This window comes from Diplodia corticola (genome assembly GCF_001883845.1).
Source record: "Diplodia corticola strain CBS 112549 chromosome Unknown scaffold14, whole genome shotgun sequence".
NCBI lineage: Eukaryota > Fungi > Ascomycota > Dothideomycetes > Botryosphaeriales > Botryosphaeriaceae > Diplodia > Diplodia corticola.
This window is the reverse complement of record NW_017971493.1, coordinates 432,974-457,324: the sequence shown is the minus strand read 5'-3', so window position 1 is coordinate 457,324 and position 24,351 is coordinate 432,974. Positions and strand designations below refer to the sequence as shown.

At 56.6% G+C, this 24,351-nt stretch overlaps 8 protein-coding genes across 8 annotated transcripts; 6 read left to right on the top strand and 2 right to left on the bottom strand.

The window, feature by feature from the left end:
- Window positions 1-1,147: 1,147 nt before the first annotated feature.
- BKCO1_14000151 (hsp70 protein) lies at window positions 1,148-2,631 on the bottom strand (the record flags this gene model as incomplete). Its single annotated transcript, XM_020271064.1, has 6 exons — window positions 1,148-1,165; window positions 1,362-1,461; window positions 1,517-1,754; window positions 1,811-1,877; window positions 1,929-2,535; window positions 2,588-2,631. The coding sequence occupies 6 exons, from the start codon at window positions 2,629-2,631 to the stop codon at window positions 1,148-1,150; spliced, it is 1,074 nt and encodes a 357-aa protein (XP_020132222.1).
- Window positions 2,632-3,190: 559 nt separating this feature from the next.
- BKCO1_14000150 (uncharacterized protein) lies at window positions 3,191-6,055 on the top strand (the record flags this gene model as incomplete). The annotated part of the gene is made up of 5 exons (XM_020271063.1): window positions 3,191-3,284; window positions 3,374-4,124; window positions 4,514-4,898; window positions 4,949-5,504; window positions 5,559-6,055. 5 exons carry the CDS (start codon window positions 3,191-3,193, stop codon window positions 6,053-6,055), a joined length of 2,283 nt encoding a protein of 760 aa, XP_020132223.1.
- A 1,990-nt stretch (window positions 6,056-8,045) lies between these two features.
- BKCO1_14000149 (metalloreductase transmembrane component) lies at window positions 8,046-10,440 on the top strand (the record flags this gene model as incomplete). Its single annotated transcript, XM_020271061.1, has 4 exons — window positions 8,046-8,687; window positions 8,743-8,820; window positions 8,867-9,028; window positions 9,085-10,440. The coding sequence occupies 4 exons, from the start codon at window positions 8,046-8,048 to the stop codon at window positions 10,438-10,440; spliced, it is 2,238 nt and encodes a 745-aa protein (XP_020132143.1).
- Window positions 10,441-10,843: 403 nt separating this feature from the next.
- BKCO1_14000148 (uncharacterized protein) lies at window positions 10,844-12,946 on the top strand (the record flags this gene model as incomplete). The annotated part of the gene is made up of 1 exon (XM_020271060.1): window positions 10,844-12,946. The coding sequence occupies one exon, from the start codon at window positions 10,844-10,846 to the stop codon at window positions 12,944-12,946; it is 2,103 nt and encodes a 700-aa protein (XP_020132142.1).
- Window positions 12,947-13,609: 663 nt separating this feature from the next.
- Window positions 13,610-14,886, top strand: BKCO1_14000147 (flavonol synthase flavanone 3-hydroxylase; the record flags this gene model as incomplete). Its single annotated transcript, XM_020271059.1, has 2 exons — window positions 13,610-13,804; window positions 13,939-14,886. The coding sequence occupies 2 exons, from the start codon at window positions 13,610-13,612 to the stop codon at window positions 14,884-14,886; spliced, it is 1,143 nt and encodes a 380-aa protein (XP_020132145.1).
- A 322-nt stretch (window positions 14,887-15,208) lies between these two features.
- Window positions 15,209-16,246, bottom strand: BKCO1_14000146 (otu-like cysteine protease; the record flags this gene model as incomplete). The annotated part of the gene is made up of 1 exon (XM_020271058.1): window positions 15,209-16,246. The coding sequence occupies one exon, from the start codon at window positions 16,244-16,246 to the stop codon at window positions 15,209-15,211; it is 1,038 nt and encodes a 345-aa protein (XP_020132144.1).
- A 534-nt stretch (window positions 16,247-16,780) lies between these two features.
- Window positions 16,781-18,663, top strand: BKCO1_14000145 (t-complex protein 1 subunit zeta; the record flags this gene model as incomplete). Its single annotated transcript, XM_020271057.1, has 6 exons — window positions 16,781-16,822; window positions 16,873-16,926; window positions 16,980-17,020; window positions 17,072-18,026; window positions 18,076-18,379; window positions 18,437-18,663. The coding sequence occupies 6 exons, from the start codon at window positions 16,781-16,783 to the stop codon at window positions 18,661-18,663; spliced, it is 1,623 nt and encodes a 540-aa protein (XP_020132255.1).
- Window positions 18,664-19,304: 641 nt separating this feature from the next.
- BKCO1_14000144 (glycoside hydrolase family 47 protein) lies at window positions 19,305-22,322 on the top strand (the record flags this gene model as incomplete). The annotated part of the gene is made up of 3 exons (XM_020271056.1): window positions 19,305-20,353; window positions 20,416-21,909; window positions 21,992-22,322. 3 exons carry the CDS (start codon window positions 19,305-19,307, stop codon window positions 22,320-22,322), a joined length of 2,874 nt encoding a protein of 957 aa, XP_020132146.1.
- Window positions 22,323-24,351: the final 2,029 nt, after the last annotated feature.

The following is a 24,351-nucleotide window of genomic DNA, read 5'->3' as shown; positions in this document are numbered from 1 at the left end:
ATGGACCTTGGTGTCACAGACACTGTCCCGTTTTCCAGACTGTCAACAGCCTGATACGCAAGCAATTAACCGCAAAGAACGGGGATTCCGGGGGGCTTGAGAGCAAACAAGCCCTCAAGTGCCGACAGCATCGTTTTCCTCGTGAAGTATCAGAGTTCGATATGCATCTGACGGAGCCAAGCAGAAAGACTACTCAGAAGCCATGACTCCTTGCAGAGAGCATAGCATTGAGGATCCAAGTTGAGAGGCGGGATAGGTGCTACTCGTGGCATATACGGAAACTGACACTGATGATTCGCTTCATTGAAAATATGTCTTTCACTGGATGCGCTGCTGAATATGTTTAAGCAATCTGCGACTGTCAGTACCTGTCACATGCGTGGATCAGGGTTTATGCTCCCGCTTTCAATGTTTGTCTATCGTTAAGAGCTATGTACAAAAGGACGAAAAGCGGCACTACTCTAAATCTTTGTACCGTGTTCTGCAAGACGCCACTAATTTACCACGATAAAAGACTCTGAAAGTCAGCTCCGCGCCATGCAGTCGAACTCTAAAATCGAATGTCGCATCTCTATACTTTTTTCTCGACTTTGGTTCTCTATAGCTCTTCTCCCTCGCCAGTTTCTTATTTTCAATTTCAAACTCAATCCAACAAAGCTCTTTCACAACTAGTGATGAAAGCGCTCAGTAATCAAATTAAAGCCGTCTTGTTTCAGAGGAGAGCTTACCGTCGTGCATTCGGACCGGTGGCACAGCACCGTCGCAGTAGAGGAGACTTTGCGAAAACTGTTGCCTCTCCGAGGAAATGAATCTGTCAAGTCTTGACACTTGGACCGGGCGTCTAATCTCAAACTGTATCTCGTGATTGTGCTGAAGCCTGTCGTTCTGCTCATGCGTGAGTGCCCGTCTGAGCAGCGTTCAAGAGAGTGAGATACAAACCCGTCGAACCAGCCATTTCATATGATTGCCTGCCCGAGCACGTCCATGCCGGTCTCTAATCCGCTCTGCACGACTGTGTATACTGCGATCGAAAGGTACGTCAGTGCAATAGCCGATGTTGATTCTAGAGCGCCTGGCGGTAATCGGATACTGCATGTACATTGAAGTGTTGAAATCGGAGTTTTCCAGTCCCCAATGCGTGGCACCTCTACTGATAGCGGACCATCTGTCCAGAGTCAGCAGTTTTTCGAATACATGCTTGAGGAGTATGTACGAATTCCGTGTCTGTAGAACTTGTATGCCGAGGCTTTCGCAGCTTTGCTTGATTCGGCGATGCAAGTACTTGCTAGAGCCGAAGCCACCGACAAGGAACACGGACTATCAACGTCAGCGAAGGAAGTTGGGTTGGTGGGAAGACAAACCTTGACTCTGCAATTCTCCGCTCTTGCGTCCTCTATCTGGTTATCGACCAGGTGTATGACTTGATTGCACACGTGGTCGAATAGTGTCCGCAGCATCGACCTTTCACCAGGTCAGCACTTGAATAATGAGCTAAGCATGAAGCCGCTAGACTTACGGCGTCAACTGAATAGCTTGATCCCGAATCCGGGCAGCCGGGTTGTCCCTGATACCGGGCAGGTCCACGATGTGTTCCTCTCTATCGTCACCATTGAAGGATCTCTTGACTGCTTCAAAGTTTTCGAAGATTCTGGCCCTGCGCCGCGGTGACATTTTGTCATAAGTCCGTGGACCAATTCTGGTACGGATGTCGTTTTCGAAACATCTGTCAATCAGAGTGGAACCGTAGAGCCCCCCTTGGCGTGTGTCTGTAAGCTTTGATGCGGTGGTAAAAGCGGACTCAGCTACGAACCTGTGCCGGGCGTGCATTCTTCAATCTTGAACGGATGCAATGACTTGATCTGGTAGCTGATGAGGTCCTGATGAGGTGACATGAGCGGTATTCAAGTGTCGATTGTGGCATTACTTACCACTGTGCCGCCTCCCGCGTCACACACGACAAACGCATCGTCTTTCCTCAAGGTCTGCTGAGATGTTCCCGAAAGCAAGTCCTTGAAAGCAGCAAGAGCTGCGGCTTCGGGCTCAGGGACGAGCTTGGTGTTTTCGGGCAGACCAGCGATGTGTGCGATTCTTTTTGTCCGTGCTTTAGCTCTCGCGCTCCATATCGCAGGGACGGTAAGGATGACAGATACGTCATATATGGCGTTCCAGTTGTCGCCCTGGTGGATGCGAATGTTTTCCTTGGTGGACTCCCATATCCATCTCAGGTAGTCCGAGGTGGCGTCGATTCGGGATCGCGACATGGACCGCAGAAGGTTTTCGGACTCTCTGAGTGGCTCTATCATATCATTGTCGTAGTCCAACGACTCTACCAGCAGCTTGAACCATCGCAGCACTCGAGTGTCTGTCCCAACTGTAACATTGTAGCCCCACTTGACGGGTTGCCCTCTATTGTTGTACGACAGCAGAGATGGAACTTTATGTTGCGTAATGTTCGCCGCTACAGGATTGGGCCAGTCGTCGACCAGGTGGACTTGTCTCTCGCCAGCGTTGATGGCCCATGAGGCCCCCGAATATCTAAATGGATATTCAGTTCCGATTCGACATGTGCGATACACGAGGAACTTACGTGGTTCCGAAATCTATACCTACTACAATTTCCAGGGCTGGCATTTGGCACAGTGGCAATTTGCTCGGAAGAAAGCGAGAAGGAAAAGAGCAGATCAGTTCTTGTTTTGTAGCGGGCAAAGATAGCGAGGCTGTGAGGGCTTAGGGTTATTCATCAGTGCATGTCCATTCAGCCTCGTGCGGGGAGACTGCAGGACTCCCTTTGGGGCGTTGCTCAATAGACGGTGGGATTCTGATCCTGGACGATGGATGCCTGCCGAACCCTGATTTTTCTCGGCGACGAGGCTCACTTCTGGTTAGAATAGCAGCATCAAACGCCTCAGAAGCTGGATTTGGTCGGACAGCTGGTGCAATGAGTAGATTGGACTGCCACGATAGCAGCTAAGCCCAGCCTTGCAGAAATGTTGGAAACCATCCGCTGTCCGGTGAATCGTGTTGGAGTAAGCAAACATATACAGCGAGGCAAAGTCCGGAACTATCTTTGATCTCGTGTCTCACAGCCTCACACACTCTTTGCCATCGCTTCTCAGTGCCAACGCGCAAGGACGTCTGTGCCGCAAAGTCATACAAAGATTATCAGCTCTATCTGCGCGAAAGAGAGACGATGGCAAACACGAACGACGAGCGGCTTGGGATGATCGTGGTGATGGGAGTCACAGGCGCGGGGAAAAGCTATCTGATCAACAGGCTCGCCGGACGTCCAACTGTTGAGGAGGGAGCATCGTTGGAACCATGCAAGTGCTTCCCCGGCGGATGAGCCTGTGTTTGCCTCTGACATGATTACTAGGCACGCAGAAATGCCAACTCGTACCAGTCGTGATCGGCAACAGCAGGCTTCTTGTTGTCGACACGCCCGGCTTCGACGACGCGGACCGTACCGACTCGGAGATCCTCAACGAGATTGCACGCATAATCTCAGCACAATACATGCTCGGAGTAGAGCTACGAGGTGTCGTGTACGTCCATCGCATCACCGACGTGCGGTACGCGGGCTCCTCGGTGAAGACATTCGAGATCTTCAAGAAAATCTGCGGCGAGGAAGCCTTGAAGAACGTGCTCCTGGTGACTTCGAGATGGTCCGAAGTGGCACCCGTGACCGGCGCAGCGCGGGAACGGGAGCTAAGGGACAAGTTCTGGGCATACATGCTGGACAAGGGTTCCAACATGAGCAGATTCCACGGAGACGGCGACTCGGCCATCAGCCTCATCAGCCAACTCTTGGAGAAGGATAGCGTTGTGCTAGACATCCAGCGAGAGCTTGTTGATCGCAGAATGCGACTCCACGAGACGTGCGCTGGGGCGTATCTGCAGGGGAACGCCGAGGCCGTCAAACTCCAGTGCGAAGATGAGCTGGCGGGGCTGACACGCTTGAAACGGAGCATCCCGGGCAACAATCGGGCCATGAGCCGCCAAGTGCGTCGGGACTGGGATCAGCAGCAGGCCCGGCTGGCGCGAGCGCAACAAGACAGTGGAAATCTTGCAGTGCCTGTGGCCAAAGAGGTCCAGCATGAGATGGGAAAGAAGAGGAGGATATTTCGGTCTGTGCTTCCTTTCGTGCCGTTCGCCATACAGATGATACTGGCCTTCGTGGGCGTTCCATTGCCGGGGATGGAGCTGATCGACTCATGGATGGCAGACGCGGGTGCCGGCTTCACGTCTTGCACAAAAGTATCTTCAGCTAACATGGTCTACGCTACGTAACAAGGCTTTGGTTCTAGACTTGTAAGATAGTGCCACATTGCGCATAGCAGTGCGCTGAGATACAGCCTTGCGGGCGCTGCAACTCGCCAAAACCGGCCGAGTTGTTGTCATGCGCCCAAGACAAGGGTGCAAGCGGAGTCTGCCTAGCGCAGCCTGTAGCGTGGCGGCTTACATGAATCAGCACATGCCGCTTTGACCCGAGATAGCTAATTGGGTTGTGATACAGCAGAGGTGAGCAAATGTCGTACCCCGCATCGCGTCTGAAAACCACCGAGTTTCTGAAGCCTCACCATCTTGGTCATTCTCCTATTCCGAAAACCATGGCATCGACGAGTGAGGAACCCCTGTCTGAGGAGCAGAATGAGGCAGAGAGTGTTATCAGTTCGGTGGATTTTGGGAGCATGGCCGAGAGCATTCCGAGCCATCGAGGCCGGCAAGCCTTGTCCGACACCACCCCGTATACGTCCCATGACCGAGAGCAGCTGGGCCATAAGCCTCATAGGAAGAAAAAGCACAGAAAGTATCAAGCTGGTCCGTCGGCGTCTCCAAAAAAAGCCAGGTCCGAAGGTGGTAGTCCGAAGAAAGGCTTCAGACATGCTTTCTCCGCGCTGGTAGTCTAGAGTCCCCCCTCCTTGAGCTTCGAATGCTAAACCGATCTTAGGGACATGCCCTCAATAAAGTTGAGTCGAATCTGCTAAGCGGCCAGGACTACAAGCCGTACGGCCGTCACAAATACACCAATCCGAGGCTTCTGGATGAATTCAATGCAAGAATCCATGAGGAGCAGATCAAGGCACGTGAGGAGCAAGCGAGGTCCGAAAGCATCCAGCACGCCGCACGCCAGCTACAGGCAACCATGGATCACAAGGAACTACCCATGGGAGCTCAGTGTACCGACAGCGAGATATACGAGATATTCGAATCTCTCCGTTACGCCATCAACACTTGGTCCTACAGATTCTCATCCGTGGCTGAGCACGGAAGCTTCAGCAGTGAAGACATCTCGAGATTCAGCCTTGTCGTACCGAATGTCCGAGACCTGCCATCTTTGGAAGCGCTACTCGCATCCGACAATATCAACAGAAGATTCTTCATCCGCGGCTGGGCTACGTACGCAATCAGCACTCGTGTCCTCCAGGACATGAACCTGTGGATGGGCGAAGCAGTCTCTGCCAACTTTCTTGAGCTCGAAAATGTTTTCAAGGACGCCGTCAATGGTATGCTCCCACTCCGATCGGCTCTACTGTCTCGTCAACTAAGAGTTTCTCAAGGCAACACTGGAATATCACTTCGCGATTTCCACAACTGGAGATCGCTCACTGCCCACCTCGCCGCCCAGATCCAACTACCGATATCGGAAGAAGAGAACATCGAAGTTGCACTCAGCGATGGAGCAGAAGGCGCCATGGAAGCCATCTCGCCTTGGGTAGATCAAGAAGCAGTACCAGACATCGAGGCGCGATTCATTGACCTGTTCAAGCAGGCGCTACGCCTCTCAACGATTCTCAAGCAACAGAGAGCTCACTGGTGGTTTGACTGGCCAAGGGAGAAGAGACGGGGAGAGGGGTTGATGTTCGATCCGAACACCATGTTGGACGTCAGGGGAAACGACGAGAGACTTGGTGCCGAAGAGCTGCGGGTACAGCCAGTCGAGCTTGTTTTGTCGCCAGCTTTGTACAAACGCGGGAATGCCGCCGGTGAGCATTTTGACAAGGATGGATATTGTGTGGCGGAATCGTTGGTGGTAATGAGGCTCTTGGATGGGTAACATTAATACCGGCGCGTGTGCTGGAACATTATAGAATGCATGCAGCTCTTCAATTAGTCAACAATGGTGTGGCGTATAAGGGAAAAGTGTGAGGTAGAGAAGAGACGTGCAGGAGCAGGACGGTGAAACGTGGGCGTTGAGGCGCCTCGGTAGCTGCCGACGCCCGAGCAAGTCGTTGCTCAGCTCCAGAAACCCTCGAGTGCCAGCGAAGACCTCAGTTCAGCATGAAGAGATTGATCGACAAGTTGGACCAGAGCCTGGATCAGGACAGAACGAAACCTGCCAGAAAGCTCGCGGCGGCATATCTCCAGTTGTGCAAGAGATCGGGTTGGGCAATTCAAAAGACGGATGAATGCACGAAGAAGCTTGGTATCCCGATGAGTTCGGAAGATACTTAGGGAAGTCTGCTACTCGGCCGTCTCTATGAGCACAGCCCCAACGCGCATGCAGCCAAAGAGTGCGCTCGTGCGCATCTGCGTGGCCTGGAACCTCCTCGCAACACGTGTGATGGTTTGGTCCTTTGCTGACGACATGTACTATTGTCGCGAATGCGCCCATGTTAAATTCGAAAGGAAGTGTTTGACGGTATCTTCTCGATTCTGTACTTCAGTGAGATGCTGGCAGTCATACGGTTCAAACGTCGGGGGCATTCCGATATGGACGAGATGGTATCCAGGTGGTACGCGCAAGGCGGCGCCACAGGCGGGATGACAGGCACCATGCGACGAAAGAATCGGGGAGGCGGCTGAAGGGCTGGTGATTTGTTTTTGGGTACGATAATGCGACTCGGCCGGGAAGAGAGGCTGTGAATCCACCGTGTTTCGTCATTACGTCGGGATGATATTCTGCGCTCTAGCGTGAAGGATGAAAGTATCAATGGCTAGCTGTCGAGATAGGGTTTAGGTTCGCAGCCCGGTCCCGTGTGCTCGAGCAGGGCGGCTTCTCAGCCCGCCGCGTCAGGAGCAGATGTTGCATGGGGATCTGCAGGCTGCAAGGGAGCCGGAGAGCGGCGCAGCTGAGGCATCATGACAGCTACGCCTCGGAACAAAACTCATTGGCGAGTGTAACGGCGAGTGCAGGCGCCGACTCTCCGATAGATGGCGTGTACAATTGACGGGAATCCAGTGGCTTGTCTAGCGCCTTCGCATCGCCCAATAGGAGTATGCAGCATCCCGAATCGGCGCGAGCCCGTATGCGCATTGATCAGTGCGATGCGATTTGGTGCTCTTGAACCATCCTGTTGGGAAAGCTTGTACAGGGCACGTCGTACGAGTCCATCTATTGCCCGGAGCCGAGGCGATGCTGCCTTTGCACTCAGGGGAAGTCTTATGCCCAGCTCACAGCCGCCTCTCGTAAAAGCCCGATTAGGGCTGAGGTGAGGAGGGCTGCGCAAGGCCAAAGTCGATGGAGAGCGCAAGATCTGGGGGCAGGAGGATTTTGAGCTCGTTTCTCATTCGTCCCGGAGCCGGGCACATCCTTGCTTGAGCCTCAGGAGGAACAGGTTCGGCCTCTATTGCTTCACACCGTGACTGGTATGGATCTGCATCGGCTTGATAACGGCTGGAGGAGATCCGGCCACCGCCAGCTTCGCTCTGCGATTCCCGACGCTCCTTTGATGCTCGAGTGGTGCCATGCGCGGGTCAGCTCTAGTCTCAGAGCCACCGCGTGGGCTCTCGTGCGAGTGCATTGTTCTCACACTTCTTGATAGCCCTTACATCACCTGGGAACGCCTGAGAACCTATAGATAGATGTCTCAGAATGATCTCGGCTCCACAAACACGCCAGACTTGTCCGATGTGGCTTCCGCGGCCCGGCGGTTCCGTTCGCGCCGATGGTTGATATACTGGCCAATGCAAACAGTCTGGCAAGCACATGGACCTTGTGACATTCCTCTTTGTTGAAAGTCTGCCCCGGAGCCTGCTACGGGATCGCCGTTCTGCATGCTGGACCGCACTTGTCTCACGCTGTCTCGACCTCCAACTCACCCGCCATGCCTCCGAACCGATGGCCGGAGGGACCCATGCCCAGCGGTACACCCTACACGGATCTGCCCATCACCAACTCTCATTGTATGAACGACTCGTGCGATGCTTTCGCTGCTGGGTGGAACGAATCATACAAGGAGACGAGCTTGATCAGTCAGATTGACTACGGCTATTGGACTCTCTGCTACTATCTATCCTGGGGTCTTCTCTTCACACTTGCAAACATGATTTACCTCTTCAAGGACTATCATGCCCAGCGATGGGTCAGAAGACAGCCTTCAACACCTGGGCCAAGTTGGATGAACAGACTTGTGGGACGCTACCGTTCAGTGATATACCGACGCTTCACTGGCCGCTTACACGCATTACCTTCGGTTGGAATCCTCGCTCTACTCGCTCTGTCCACGGCGTTTTTCGCCTGCCTTGTGTTCCCGGAACAGGACTACCTACGTTCGCACTTCCGCTTCGGGTCTCCGCCTTTGTCAGTGCGATGTGCTCTATGCATCTCAGCTCTGATGCCGCTTCTCATTGCACTTGGCGGCAAAGTCAACCTTGTCACTGTGCTGACGGGCATCTGCTACACCAAGCTCAACATCTTGCATAGATATGTCGGTGGATTGATCTTCGCCCTGGCCACCACCCACATGGTGAGAAAGGAGAATGACGCTTCGTCACGAGTCAAGTCTTGCTGACTCTGAGCAGGTTCCCCACCTGTATGCACCAATCAAGGACGGCGGGGGCAACTACCTTGCTCAGCTGTACATGAGCAAGAGGCGCGAGGTAAGCCGAATCACGCAGTCATCACTCCGATGTGCTGACTTGATAGCTCTCTGGAACCATCTTGTATTTTCTCTTCCTCTGGCTCATCGCCCTCTCCATCCCACGGGTGCGGCAGAAATTCTACGAATTCTTCGTCTACACGCACATTTTCCTCGGCGTCGCCTTCATCGGCATCCTCGCATGGCACATCAACGGCGAATACATCTCCGTGAGCCAGCCCAGCCGTCTCCACCGACTTGCAACCCCTACTGACGTCTCCAACAGCCCATCTACATCTACGTCACGGTCGGCATCCTCCTCGGCCAAGCCAGCCTCCGCCTCCTCCTCTCCACCCGCTCCCTCGTCTTCCTCACCGGCTACCCCACGACGCTCGAGCCCCTGCCCGGGCGCGTCACCAAGGTCCGCGTCTCGGTCCCCGCCACGTTCCGCTGGCCGCCGGGCTCGCACGCCTTCATCCGCATGCCCGCGCTGTCGGCGCTCGACAACCACCCCTTCACCATCGCCTCGGTGCCCAGCTCGCCGCAAACCGCCAGCAACAACACCAACACCCTCACCTTCCTGATCCGCACCCACGCCGGCTTCACCTCGCGCCTCGCCGCCCTCGCCGCAACCAAGTCCCACTCGCCCGCATCGTCGTCGTCGTCGTCGTCGTCGTCGTCGTCGTCGTTGTCGCTGTTGTCGCCATCCGCCAACACCGGCACCACCCCCCTATCCGGCCCCTCAACCACCTCCCTCGAATCCCAGTCGCCGTTCCCCTCCTTTCCCTCCTCCCCCCACGCCGCACCACCCACACCACCCCGACCACCATTCCACACCCCCCTCCCCCTGCGCACCCTCATCGACGGGCCCCACACCCACGGCGCCGGCGCCGGTCCGTCGTCCTACCGCTCCGCCCGCAGCCTCGCCGCCGGCGTCGACACGGTCGTGCTCGTCGCGGGGGGCACGGGCGTCACGGCGGCGCTGCCGTGGCTGGTGAGCGTGGCGCGGGAGATGCAGGCGAGTGCGTCGGCGAGTGCGTCGAGTACCTCGTGTCGGGTGGGCGTCGTGCGGTTGGTGTGGGTGGTGAGGGGGGCGGAGTGCGTGGAGTGGGTTAGGGGGGAGGTGGAGGAGGCGGTGGGGGTTGGAAAGGTTGCGGGTGGCGGAGGGAGGGGGAGGAGGGGGAGGAGGGGGGTGGTGAGGGTGGATGTGTTTGCGACGAGGGGGGCGGGAGGAAGGGGAGGGGGAGGTGGAGGGCTTGTGAGCGGGTCGGAGAGCGAGGTGGATGTTGGGATTAGGGGGGGAGCGATGGCGGCGGGTGGTGGTGGTGAGGAGGTGATGCTCGAGGCTCCGCCGCCGGTGTATATGGTTGGGGAGGGCGGCGGCGATGATGACGACGGGCTGGGGACGGAAAAGAGAGGAGGGGGAGACGGGAGCGGGCTCGTTGTGCACTTTGAGCGGCCGAAGATTGGGGAGCTGTTGCCGGCGATGATGCGGGGCAGGCGTGCGTTTGTGCTGGGATGTGGGCCGGAGGGGCTGAAGATCGAGCTGTCGAACGCGGTTGCGAAGTTGCAGACGGAGATGGTGGTGAAGTCGGGGCGCATGGAGAGCATTGCACTGCACACGGAGACTTTTGGGTGGTAGAGAGACATCAGGAATTGACGACCCTATGAGGGTTCGAAAGATGTAAAGATAGACGTATTTACGCGTGCCGTAGGGTGAGCTTCCGAGCCAAGTGCACCCGATGGTGCCCGCCTTCTTTGACCAAAAATTGGCCCCCAATAACGGCCAAACCGAGATGACCGAATAATTCTCTTATCCAAGCGAGGTGCTATCACTACCTCATCCACTGCATGTACTACGTAGACAGGCAGCGGCAGCCAAGCGATGTAACATGGAGGCCCCACGTCGACCCCACCCGCGGCAGACCATCTCTCCACTCCAGTCACTACACTACATCCTTACGATTCAAACTGCACAACCTCTCTCTAGTAGAACGACTCCACCAAAAACAACCAGTGCAGATTTCAGGGACGATCGTCGCATAATGGAGGAGACCGGTTCCACAGAACATGACCAAATACCAATCATAGAAGAAAGCCTCAATGATTCCGACGCCTGGAGCGATACTTCCGACGGCGACATCTCATTCAGGCCGAGAATACCTCGAGGGTGGTGGCAAGGCCGACCGCCGCTGGAAAACGCTACTTTCTGCCAGAGGTGTCAGGAACTCGACTTTGGAAGCAAGTTGGAGCGCATTGAAGTCCCAAAAAAAAGAAGTGGCAAGTCGGTCGTCGTCGAACTGCACCTCGACATGACAAAGCTGGACCCGGGTTGTACGCTTTGCACACTTTTCCAGACGGAGACGATCAACAAAACCTACGGATCTAATATCTTCCTGTGTGAGCAGCTTGATGGATACAGGGAGAGCTGGAGCGTCTCGCGGTCGGTGATGGGGTACATCGGCATCTCGCGACGCACGCCGCCGAGTGTGTTCACCAAGGGGACGTGGCCGCGCGACCCGAACGCTGTTGATCTCAACCTCCTCGGCGCGAAGCTCCATCACTGCAGAAGTTCCCACGGAGAAGCTTGCATAGGGCGACCAAAGATGCCCGTGAAAGGCTTGCGGCTGTTCAACTGCGAGACGCAAATGCTGGACGATGCCACTGCCGACGCCGAATACGCGGCTCTGAGCTACGTTTGGGGTCAGCGGTGCATAAACCCCGACACAGAGCTACCGCGAACCGTGCGCGATGCGATCCATGTCACGCTCCAGCTTGGATACAAGTACATGTGGGTCGATCAGCTGTGCATCGAACAGGGCAGCGCGCACATGGCGAGCCAGATTCAGCAGATGCACCATATCTACCGCAACGCCGAACTCACCATCGTTGCGGCTGCGGGTGCCAACGCAGACTACGGCATCCCCGGCATCAACGGCAAGCCTCGTCCGAGCCGGAGACGGTTCAGGTTCGGAGACCTTCACGTTCTGGAGCTGGGGCCGGGCATAGACGAAATGCTGGAGCGCAGCGTCTGGAATGAGAGAGGGTGGACACTGCAAGAGATGGTGCTGTCTAGGAGACTGCTCGTATTCACCGAGACTGAAGCTTGGTTTGAGTGCCCCCAAATGTCCTCAATGCATGGTCGCGAAACCAAGGTTGCCCAAGGAAGCTGGATAACCGAGGACTGCACCAATTTTTGGCACATAACGAACCGCCAATACCCCTCCAACATCTCGAGCATGATCGAAAAGTTCTGTGACCGGCATTTGACGTATCAATCCGACGCCATGAACGCATTTGCGGGGATCTTGAAAGCTTTCGAGCAGGTCGAACCGCCAATATACCACGTCTGCGGCTCGCCTATCCTCCCTGCGCTGTGCCGCAACAGCGACTTCAACACTGTACCGCTCAACAGGAACTCTTCCGACGGCTTCTTATGCGGACTGATGTGGAGCCATGACATTGCGTGCCCGTTGAAGCGGAGGCTGGGATTTCCGAGCTGGTCGTGGACAGGATGGATCGGGCCCCGTACGTTCGACTTCCACGATCACGACCGAGACCACTGGCACACTGGCATCTCGGTCGTAGTGGAACGGACGGACGGAGAGCCTCTGACCTGGTCTGAGTTCGAGCATCTGTCGTACTTGAAGGACCAGCCCGCTTCAATATCGCCCTTCATCCGACTCCGTGGCGCTTGGACTTTGACCGTGGAATTGGAATTCTATCGCTCGAAGGTGTATGAGGATCGATGGGGCCGCCTTACACCGTTGTTTGCCGTGCTGCACACGAAGAGTGGCGAGAAAGTCTTGGCTGAAGCACAGTTTCTTGAGCTGGTGGACCATCATGCCTTGGAGCGTCCCGAGGAAAGCGTCATTCAGGACCAGACGAACCGGCTCTCGGAGAACGTCTATATTGGGATAGTCTTGGATGGCATCATGACTCCGGTGAGAGATTGGCGTCACAGAACGTATATTATGCTGGTCGAGGAGCGGAATGGTTATGTCGAGCGTGTGGGATATATAGAGCTTGAGAACGATCATCTGTGGGTCTATTCGGGTGACTTGCTTGGCGATACTCAGAGCGCTTTTCGAAGAAAGCTGCTTCTGAGGGATTTGAAGATGCAAAGAAAAAACATCAGACTCGGCTGAATGATTACATGCGGATCAAGAGCTAATTCCGGCGGGTTTCTGAAATGCACGACTATCCGCTATCATGCATGCCGGCCTATAATCACTTCGCAGGTGGAACTGGCGCCGTGTATTACCAAGTGACATGGATTGGATGAAGCTGCATGAGACTTTATGTAGACGTGCTCAAGGGGATAATTCGGAGCTTAAAGTTCCCGAGCCCTGTTCAGATCTTTGTTTTGCGTTAGCCTGGCATTATTTTGGAAGAGCTTCAAAGCTAAAGTCCTGCCCCGAAATCTCCGTGGCTGACACAATATGTAAGCACCAGTTGAAACCAACAGCCCTTAGCTGCTGACATGCGCCGATCACTGGAACCACCGGCATCAGTTGCTGATCTATGTGTAAAACCTCGCCGACAGTCCAAGCTTTTACTCCTCTTCACTGTCCCTAGGCTTTTGTGCTTCTCATGAAAACAACTCCCCAAGCTCTGACAGACCCCGAAGATCCCAGTCCCAGCTAACGCCACTTTAATATATCCCACCATCTAGTATCTACCCCGCCCCCGCACCACACTAAAATACATCAAGCCAGCACGACCACCAGCCACAGGTTTCCTCCAGCTCTACGCGCTGGCTCTAATCCAGACACTGAGAAGTTCCCACACTACAAAAGAAGAAAGGCAGAATGGGCTCGCTCGACAGCACCATCCAACCCGACTCGCCCGTCCCAATCGTCGACTTCGGGCCCTTCTACACGGGCGATGAGGCCGCGAAGAAGGCGGTGGCCAACCAGCTCGACAACGCCCTATCGACGGTCGGCTTCGTCTACCTCAAGAACCACGGCGTCCCGAAAGAGCGGGTCGACGCGGCGTTTGAGTGGGTGAGTCCATCATCATCATCATCATCACCACCACCACCACCACCACCACCGTCATCCTCTTCAAACCACATCACAACGCCACACACAGTCCACCACCTCCCTCCCGCTCGCCCCCCACCTAACCACAACGCCAGTCCCGACAATTCTTCGCCCTCCCCCCATCCACCAAGTCCCTCGCCCCGCACCCGCCGGGCGGGTCGCACCACCGCGGCTACTCGGCGCCGGGCGTGGAAAAGGTGTCGCAGCACGTCTTCGACGACGCGGCCGCCATCGCCGCGCTCCGCCGCGTGCCCGACTACAAGGAGAGCTACGAGACGGGCAACGAGGCCGACGCGCGCCAGCCCAACATCTGGCTGCCCGACGACGCGCTGCCGGGGTTCCGGGCGTTTTTGCAGTCCTTTTTCCGCGACTGCGACGGCGTGGTTCACGCGCTGCTGCGCGCGCTGGCGCTGGGGCTGGGCCTGCCGCGCGAGGAGTGGCTGTCGGAGAGGCATTCGGCGAGTGCGTTTCAGCTGCGGTTGTTGCATTATCCGCCGGTGCCGGTGAGGGCGTTGACGGGGGGAGAAGGGAGTGGAGGCGGAGGCGGGGACGAGGGATCAGAGGGGGGCGAGGAGGGGCGGGAGAGGGGGGAAGGGAAGGCGACGACGTCCCGCATCGGTGCGCATTCCGACTTCGGGTCGCTGACGATCCTGTTCCAAGACGCCGTCGGCGGGCTCGAGGTCGAGGACCCCAGCCGGCCGGGCTCGTTCCGCCCCGCGCCGCCGGTTGAGGGGACGTTGTTGGTCAATGTCGGCGATCTGCTGGAGCGCTGGAGCAATGGGAGGTGGAGGAGTACCGTGCATCGGGTTGGCGCGCCGCCCGTGCAGCGGCTGCGGGAAGCTGGGGCGGTGGTGGAGGCTGAAGGTGGAGGGGAGGAGATGTGCAGGGCGAGGTATTCGATCCCGTTTTTTAGTGCGCCGAATGATGATGCCGTCATTGAGGCACTGCCGGGATGCTGGGATGAGCGGGCGAATCCGAAGAAGTATGAGCCGGTGACGGCCGAGCAGTATGTGACCATGAGGATGGAGGCGCTGTATTCCTAGCTGCTTGAGCGGATTAGAAACTCAAAACATAAAGACGACGAATGAGATATGGATTTCGCTTTCCTTCAGTGGAGCAGAAGCTGGCCTGAAGTAAATTTCCAATGTGAAGAATCCCCAAGGTGGAGTCCCGGAAGCTGTACCAACACACTAAAAGTTTTCATTGATGGGTAGCACGTTCCATACTAGGCTTCCGTGCTGCTCGGACGATGATTTAAGCATAATGTACAATCGCCACCGCAAATACAGAATGATGGATATCTATTAGTGCGCCATTCACGCTTCACATACACATACCGATATGGCAGAGGCCGCTGGTTCGACTTTACTGCGCTTCTCCGAAATCCATGTGGCTTGTTTGCTTTGCGTGTTCCAGAGCGCCTGCCTCGCCGTTGCCTTTCCATCCGCACACATTACACTTTATTGCGAAACCCGCCGTGTCCGTGAAATAGTGCCGCGATTGCAAGATCTGGCACAATTCCACCGCCTTGCTCAAGACAATGTCATCGATGGAATCGAATTGTTTGAGATCAAACTCGGGTGGCATGTCGGCTTTGGCGTGAGGAGGTGACGAGGGATTGAGGGCAATGGTGTCGTAGTGAATGCCCGAGTACACGAGGATACAACGCCTTGGCTTCCCCTCGTTATAACGATAGATATGCAAGCTCTGCACATCGATACTGCAGATCTCGATGTCGAAATGTTGGCTCAAAATGTTCAGCTCGATTTCTCCGCCCCAGCTCTCGTCTCGCTGGATCCATCGGCAATAGTCGTCGGGGGATTTCTGCAAAACGGCTTCGTTATAGTCGATGGAGTTTGCTTGAACCGCTGCGGCTACAACCGCTCGTAGCTCGTGCATGATATCAAGAGATTCTCCCATCACGGCGCTACCTAGAGCTCGGAACAAACAACTGTTGTCGTCGGGCATGACGCGCAAGATCAATGTACCATCGGCCTCAGGAACCGCAACTTCTGGAGGGTCCGACTCGACGTCTTTTGCGTTGCGCGAGAGTGACAACGGCTGCTGGAGTCCACTTTCCTGGTTCTCTTTCGCCTGCTGCGAGCCAGGCAGAGCGGCGGCGCGGCCTGGTGTGGAATCCGCCATGGGGTGCGACAATTGCGCTGCCACGTCGCGGGGCGCGACGACAAGCTGCTCGCCATTAAGCTTCAGCCCGGTGTCTCTGAGGGCGGTCACAGGGTCGAATTGTGATATATCAAGCGGCTGCGGCGGGTATCCGTACTTCAGATCGAAGACCGGGACCCCGCTCTTCTCGGCGATTGTCGACTGCAGTTCGGCGACCGTCGCGTGCTCCTCAAGGGTGATTGTGGTGACGCCCGACGGGCCGCGCACGCGTATTCTCATTGTTGCCATTGGAAGCTCTGCGTGAATTTGGGCAAGTCGAAGGTACGGTTCCGGGCCTGGGGATCAGGAGATGGTGCAGGAGCTCGGCGGGGTGTGGAGAGCTGTGAGCTAGATGAGCTGTGTGAGGAGGGGCTGATCGCGTTTTACTTGAAGTAAGAGGTGGTCTCAAAGATATGCTCGCCGAGCGGATTCAAATGCGATCAGCTCGTTTCCAGAGGTGTGGGACCGAGTTGATGCCAGCAGCGACGGGACCAGAGTTGAGCGAGCGGACGGGCGGTGATGACGGCAGGGCTTCGAGGGGCAGCGGCAGCCCGTGCGCGCGGACTTAGGGCTGGCGGGGCGCGCGCCAAGACAGGAGCCACGGAGCGGATTAACTGGTCGCAGCTTCCAGAAATCGCGTCCGCCGCTTTTCTGCGCGTGCAGGCCGACTCCCAGCTCCCCCGTGCCTGCCCCACGTCGCCTGAATCTCCCGGCAAGAGCTCCTCTCTGCCATCTCCCCACTGTCCGCTCCCAGATTCGTGGCTTCAACGCAAAATGTCGGCCGCACAGCTCCTTAATCCCAAGGCCGAGTCGCGGGTACGTCTAACCCCCCGTTCTGGTCCACACCGCGCTAACAGGAGCTATAGAGACGCGGCGAGGCCTTGAAGGTCAACATTGCTGCCGGAGAGGGTCTGCAGCAGGTATTCTTTCTCCGAGCCCATTAGATAACACGCCGAATGCTAAAGTTCGCCAGGTCCTTTCGTCCAACCTGGGTCCCAGCGGCACCTTGAAGATGTGAGCTGCGCGACCACACTTCCTCTGCGGAATGAGGCTGACACATACCAGGCTGGTTGATGGCTCCGGTCAGATTAAGCTCACCAAGGATGGTAGCGTCCTTCTCCGCGAGATGCAGATTCAGAACCCCACCGCCGTTATGATTGCCCGCGCGGCCACCGCCCAGGACGACATCACCGGCGACGGCACAACTTCCGTGGTTTTGATGGTCGGCGAGCTGCTCAAGCAGGCGGACAGATACATCTCCGAGGGTCTGCATCCCCGTGTGATTACGGATGGCTACGAAATGGCAAAGACGGAGGCCCTGAAATTCCTGGACGAGTTCAAGCACTCCAAGGAGGTCGACCGCGAGCTGCTGCTCTCCGTGGCTCGTACTTCGCTCTCCACCAAGTTGAACAACACCCTCGCCGAGCAGCTGACTCCCGACATCGTCGACGCCGTCCTCTCCATCTACAACGCGCCCGCGAAACCCGACCTGCACATGGTTGAGATCATGACCATGCAGCACCGCACTGCCGCCGATACCCAGCTGATCAGGGGTTTGGCCCTGGACCACGGCGCCCGTCACCCTGACATGCCCAAGTTCGTTGAGAATGCTCACATCCTGACGCTTAATGTCAGTCTGGAATACGAGAAGTCGGAGATCAACTCGGGCTTCTTCTACTCGAGCGCGGAGCAGCGCGACAAGCTGGTGGAGAGTGAGAGGCGGTTCGTGGATGAAAAGCTGAGGAAGATTGTCGAGCTGAAGAAGGAAGTTTGCGGCGACGACCCGACGAAGAACTTTGTGATAATAAACCAGAAGGGCATTGACCCCATGAGTCTGGACGTGTTGGTCAAGAACGGCATTCTCGCTCTGCGTAGGGCCAAGCGGAGGAACATGGAGCGGTTACAGCTGATTTGCGGCGGTACCGCCATGAACAGCGTGGACGACCTCACCCCTGATGTTCTCGGCTGGGCCGGTAAGGTGTACGAGCACCAGCTGGGAGAGGAGAAGTACACGTTTGTGGTGCGTATCATCCGGGAGTTGAGACGTGCGGTCGCTGACATTTCCACAGGAGGACGTCAAGGAGCCCAAGTCAGTCACCCTGTTGATCAAGGGCCCGAACACGCACACCATCACGCAGATCAAGGACGCTGTCCGTGACGGTCTCAGGAGCGTGTACAACATGATTGTGGACAAGAGCGTCGTGCCCGGCGCCGGTGCTTTCCAGGTTGCGTGTGCGGCACACCTCAAGAGCGACGCGTTCAGGAAGGAGATCAAGGGCAAGGCGCGGTACGGCGTCGAGGCGTTTGCGGACGCACTTCTGATCATTCCCAAGACTCTGGCTGCCAACTCCGGCCACGACATCCAGGATGCCCGTAAGTAGAGACGTTGCACTAGACACGGCGCGGGGAGACGCTAACATGGAGACACAGTGGCCGAACTGCAGGACGAGCACGCGGAGGGCAACGTTGTGGGTCTGGATCTGAACTCTGGCGAGGCGATGGATCCGGTACAGGCGGGCGTGTACGACTCGTTCCGGGTCATTCGCAACTGCATCGCATCCAGCACGGGCATCGCTTCGAATCTGCTGCTCTGCGACGAGATGCTCAAGGCACGGCAGATGGGCCGCGCACCGGACCCGGCGGCGGGCGAGCAGTGATGGAGGGGATCATGAGGCACGATTATGCAGCAATTGGAAGGGAGGAATTGCGGATAATGGCATTGACGGCGGGATGTTTGCACATGTAACATAGGTGGCCTCAAAAGCTGATAGAATCAAAAAAGAACGTGGGCTCGGTGGCGCTCATGCATGACAGTCGCGGCCCCGTTGGCAATTAAAGACTAGCATGGTTGGTGTGGCGAGGAGCAAGGCGAGGAGAGTCGGTTGGTTGCAAGGGCGAAACACGAAGCAGGGTGGTAAATTGGCCTGCCTTGGGCAGGTGGGCCGACTCGAAACGGCACCCACCTGGCTGCGGGTGCTGGATGGCCAAGAGGGCGCGCACTGGCTTGGCGCGCGCGGGTTCTGAGCGTGAGCTTAACTACACGGCGGTATGACGGCACCCTCATAAACAGAGGCAGCGCCACTCACTCGCACCTCCGACACCCTCAGCAGCCCGGTTCTTCGATGCTGCCCCTGCGTTGCTGTCCCCCAAGCGAGCACGCGACACCCTCCGCCGACCGCGCCCAGCCCCTGCTTCCCCGCGCCGCCACCTCCAGCCGCACGTAGCGAGCGATTCCGCCGCGCCCGCCGCAAGTGCTGACCACGACCTGCGACCGCAACTCCCTCTCCCTTTCCAAGCCATGTTGCGCTACCGCCGCTACCGCGCCTTCGTCGTTTTCGCCGTGCTGACGGTGCTGGTGCTCTGGCACTTCGCTGGCTCTGAAACATGGTCCTCCACCGGCTTGGGCGCCAGCCTGTCGGGCAGTGGGAGTAGCCCAAGCTCGCCGCAGCAAGGCTCCGTGCCCGCCGCCGCCAACGACATACCCGACGCCCTGGCGCCGCCCAAGGGCAACAACAACGGCAACCCCATCGTCACCGAGGACAAGGACCGCGTCCCCGACGTCACCGTGCCCCAGGCTGAAAAGCCCCAAGGCCAGGAGGAGCCGCCCGCTCTGCCCAAACCCAGCAAGCCTGTGCAGGGCAAGCCTCCACCCTCGCTCGAATCCTCCGTCGCCGATGCAGCCGACGATGACTTCCCCTACCTCGAGAGCGATTCCGGCAGCGGGCCGCACGAGCCGCAGGTCATAGTCCCGCACGAGGGCGGCGAGGGCCGCAAGGAGGTTGATGACGAGGAGAAGGCGATCCACTGGCGCCCGCTGGAGGAGCACTTCCCTGTGACGTCGACGATCCAGCTGCCCGCTGGTTCGCCCAAGCCGATGCCCAAGATCCAGGCGACATTCGCGAAGGAGTCCAAGGCCGAGGCGAAGGAGCGCCAGGCCCAGCTTATGGCCGTCAAGGAGGCCATGGCCTTTTCGTGGGACGGATACCGGAAATACGCGTGGATGAAGGACGAGCTGAGCCCCGTGTCGAACGGTAGCCGCAACCCCTTCGCCGGCTGGGGCGCCACGCTGGTGGACGCGCTGGATTCGCTGTACATCATGGGCATGGAGGAAGAGTTCGAAGAGGCGGTAGCAGCCGTGGCGGACATTGACTTCACCACGACGTTCCGCAAGGATATTCCGCTGTTCGAGACGGTCATTCGCTATCTCGGCGGGCTGGTCGCGGCGTACGATCTCAGCGGCCTGAAGCACAGGATCTTGCTGGACAAGGCTGTGGAGCTGGCTGAGGTTCTCATGGGATCGTTCGATACGCCGAACCGTATGCCTATGACTTTCTACTACTGGATGCCGTAAGTGTTCTTCCCTGCATCCAACAGCAACATAGGACAGCATCGTATACTAAGTCTAGCAGCACCTATGCATCGCAGCCTCATCGAGCCGCTACGCGCGTTGTCCTCGCGGAGATTGGGTCCCTTTCCGTTGAATTTACCAGGCTTGCCCAGCTCACCAAGGAGCCCAAGTACTATGACGCCATTGCTCGTATCACCGATGCGTTCAATGAGTGGCAAGACACCCTTTTGCCTGGAATGTGGCCTGTTCAGGTTGACGCCTCTGGTTGCAAAAGACCTGAGACGGATAACCTGGGTGACCCGTACAAGTCGGCCCACCCGCCGCTGAAGGCCGCGGAAAAGATCATTTCGGATAAGACCGACAACAAGAACAACCCGGAGAGGTTTGGTGGCAAGAACCCTGTTCCGGATGACGAGCACGACGATATCTCGGACGACTTGGTCAAGCGCCAGCTAGATGACCCCCTCTCCCTGTCCAAGGCAGCTTCTGATGAGGTTGAGGTTGAGGATGAGGTTCGTACGGAAAAGGCGACTTCTTCCGTGGAGAAGGACTCGGCTTCTACCGTGAAGACCAAGCCAACGGCGACGCTGGCGGACTGTTCGCCTCAGGGTCTGGCAGCCGCTAGCATTCACGGGTCCCAACAGTTCACGCTTGGCGGCATGTCCGACTCCATGTATGAGTACTTCCCCAAAGAGTATCTCCTTCTCGGCGGCCTCGCCCCGGAATATCAGGACATGTACGAGAAGTCCGCAGACGTCGTCAAGTCGAACCTCCTTTACAGGCCTATGCTGCCCGACGGCTCTCCTGACATGCTCTTTGCTGGCACCCTCACCGTTTCTCCCCCCGATAAGAAGAGCAAGAAGGCCGTCAAGAAGCTGAAGCATGAAGTCACCCACCTGACTTGCTTCGCTGGCGGCATGTTCGCCTATGGCGCGAAGATTTTCGGTCGTACGGAGGATGTCAAGATTGGCGCTGAACTCACCGAGGGCTGCGTGTGGGCATACAATGTCACAGCCACTGGCATCATGCCCGAATCTGCCCTCTTGACACCTTGCGATAGCCTCGACGGCTGCAAGTGGAACCAGACCAAGTGGCATGAGGAGCTCGACCCCTACGCCGATAGCAGGCAGCAGGCATACAAGCACCAGCTCCAGCACTACAGCTCGCAGGTCGCTCTCGCCCGCTCCAAGGCCACGGCGACCTCCTCAGAGCTTCCCGAAATCGCCATCGCGACCGCCGATGCCACGGCTGCGGCGGTCCTTCCGAACGCCATCCCGAACGCCGGTCCCGTCCACCGCTGGGATCGCAGGCAGCTCGGTGGCGTGGAGAACGATGCCGGCTCGCCTACCAAGACGACGTACAGTGATGCGCACGAGCCAGCCGACGATGTGTTGGAGTCGGCAGATGCTCCCGCGTACACGAACGACCCAGCCATCTCGCATATCTGGAAGCCGCAGAAGCCGCTCAACCACGAAGACTACGTCCAGAAGCGCATCCAGGAGGAGAGGTTGCCAACGGGCTTCACGAGGGTGGAGTCGAGGCATTATATCCTGAGGTACGGTCGGCCCCTCACCATCTTCCCAGCCCCCAACCTGTAAAATGCCATCCAATGACTGACATGTGCTCCATCACAACAGACCCGAGGCAATCGAATCCGTCTGGTACATGTACCGCATCACGGGCGACCGCTCCTGGCGCGAGGCGGGCTGGAACATGTTCAAGGCCATCCAGACGCACTGCCGGGCCGAGTTCGGCTACTCGGCCATCGACGACATCACCAAGGCCGCGCCCACGCTGAAGGACGAGATGGAGAGCTTCTGGCTCGCCGAGACGCTGAAGTATTTCTACCTGCTGTTCGCGGACGAGGATCTGGTCAGTCTGGACGAGTGGGTGCTGAACACCGAGGCGCACCCGTTCAGGCGACCGGACGCGGGGCCGTGGCCGAAGCAGCAGAAGGGGTCAGCTTGAGATTTTTTTTTTTTTTTTAGAGGGTGGGTGGATGGATGAACTGATTGGTTGGTTGGAGTGGTTGGCCCGTCCTGCTCCCTGCTGTGGTGAAGAGAAAAGGAGCGGGGCGGGGAATGCGTGCGGAATGGACAGACGGCCGGCCGGATGGGGCCGGGTGTTGAGACAGGGTTTATATTATTGCATGGACATGAGTGTGAAGGGGGGAATGGAATCGATTTACACGGATGGACGGATGGATATCGGGCATCGTCGTGGTAAGTTGGAGCGGTGGGAACAAAGTACATCGCGCACACACATTTCCAAGAGAGAGAGAGACGCCACAGCGGTAAAAAGAAGACTGTTCGTAATTTTTTTGTGGTTGTGCTGATTGATTCGATTGATGGGAAGACGGAGAAGGAGACTGGGAAGAGAATGGTGAGGCGTTTAATGCTCTCTGAGATGTATGTACGTACGTGTGTACGTATGTGCTAAGTTTTCTTTTACACTTGTTACGTGGGCGTATGTAGGAATGAGAGGATGGTTTCTCCTTGCATGATCTCTCTATGTGTTTGTATGCATGACTAACGACAAAGGTGGCCTTGGCTGCCTACACCATTCTCCAGGCGCCAGGAGCGTGGTGGAACGCATTAGCCAACGGCTTTAGCAAGAAGAATAACGGACGTCATAGTTGGACTCTCCTTGGCTTGGCCTTGATAAATGCCATTAGAGTCCTTGCTATATCGCCTCTCTCGGCGTCGTTGCTCACGTCGGCAAACATTGAGGGTACATTTCTCCGGGCTTTCTCGAGCAATACTTTGCTGCCGATTTCTATGGATCCAAGATATCCAACATTACTCGTTCCGCCACTTACTAGCTCTAGCTCCCTCTTCGTTCAAGGTCTTCTCGCCGTCGCAATGGAGCTTTCGACCAATGACACTTTTAAACACCGCAACAGTAGCCGCTGCCTCAGTCTCGGCCTGCCATCCCATGACATGTACGTTAAAGAGGGAGGCGCTAAGGATTCACGAGCACTGCTTAACGCTACCCTGCAATCACGACTCGCCGAAAGCATATTTCCCCCCCTTCTTCCAGCACTACGTCAGCGGCAACCTGTCACTGAGGACCGGCGGCTGGGCTTGCCGACTTATAAACGCCTCAGTGCTGCCTAACTTGGGACCGGGCTTCCAGTAAGTTGATCCAATCCATTCAAGCTTTTCAAAAAGTCAGATAGTAAGGTAACACAAGGACGGTTCGGTTTACCTAAATTATAAAATTGAATTGCAATCCAGGATGATAAATCATGTAAGTAAAATATAAATACGATTCAAATTGCGAAAAATGATATTGTTTACCCAATCCGGCGATTTGCTCGGAAGCCCTGACTTGGGGCCCAGGTACTACTTGGACGAAAATGACACTGAACACTGGGCGCCTAAGCGCACATACCCTGTGTCGCATACGAACCGCACAGCCATAGCCACAGTCTCGACATCCGTCGAGGTGCTCCAAATGGATCCCGTTGCCGTCTGGCTCGGCATCTCCTTACTCATCTGGCTCATCCCCGCCGTCATCGCCGTCGCCGCCCACGAGCGCAGATACCTGCGCAGCCTGAAGGCAACGTCGAGTGTATCACCGGTGTCCTATTATTGATCGCTGGCAGTGAAATGCTGCTGAGCTTGGTGCGAGAAAGAGGGTTGGACAAGGTGCGCTGGCATGCTGATACTGGAAAGGTGAAGACGAAGCTGGGGTGGCTTGAAGGTGGGAGGGAGCGCAGGCGGTGGGGGATTGAGGTCGTTAATAAGCAGGAGGAGAGGGACAAAGACGATGTAATGTGTTTTAGGGAGGGGCCATGCTGTCGACTTTAAAGCAAATATTATGAGACTAATTCAAGAATTTGTAGCAAGTGCATCTAGTATCTTAATGTCTCGAACCGAGCGGCTATGGAAAGATGGCTCTTCACTACACTACTGGCACTATAACTAGGTGAGTAAATTTCAAGCCTCTCACGATTACAGAAGAGCAGAGTCTAAGTCCCGTAATCGACGAGAGA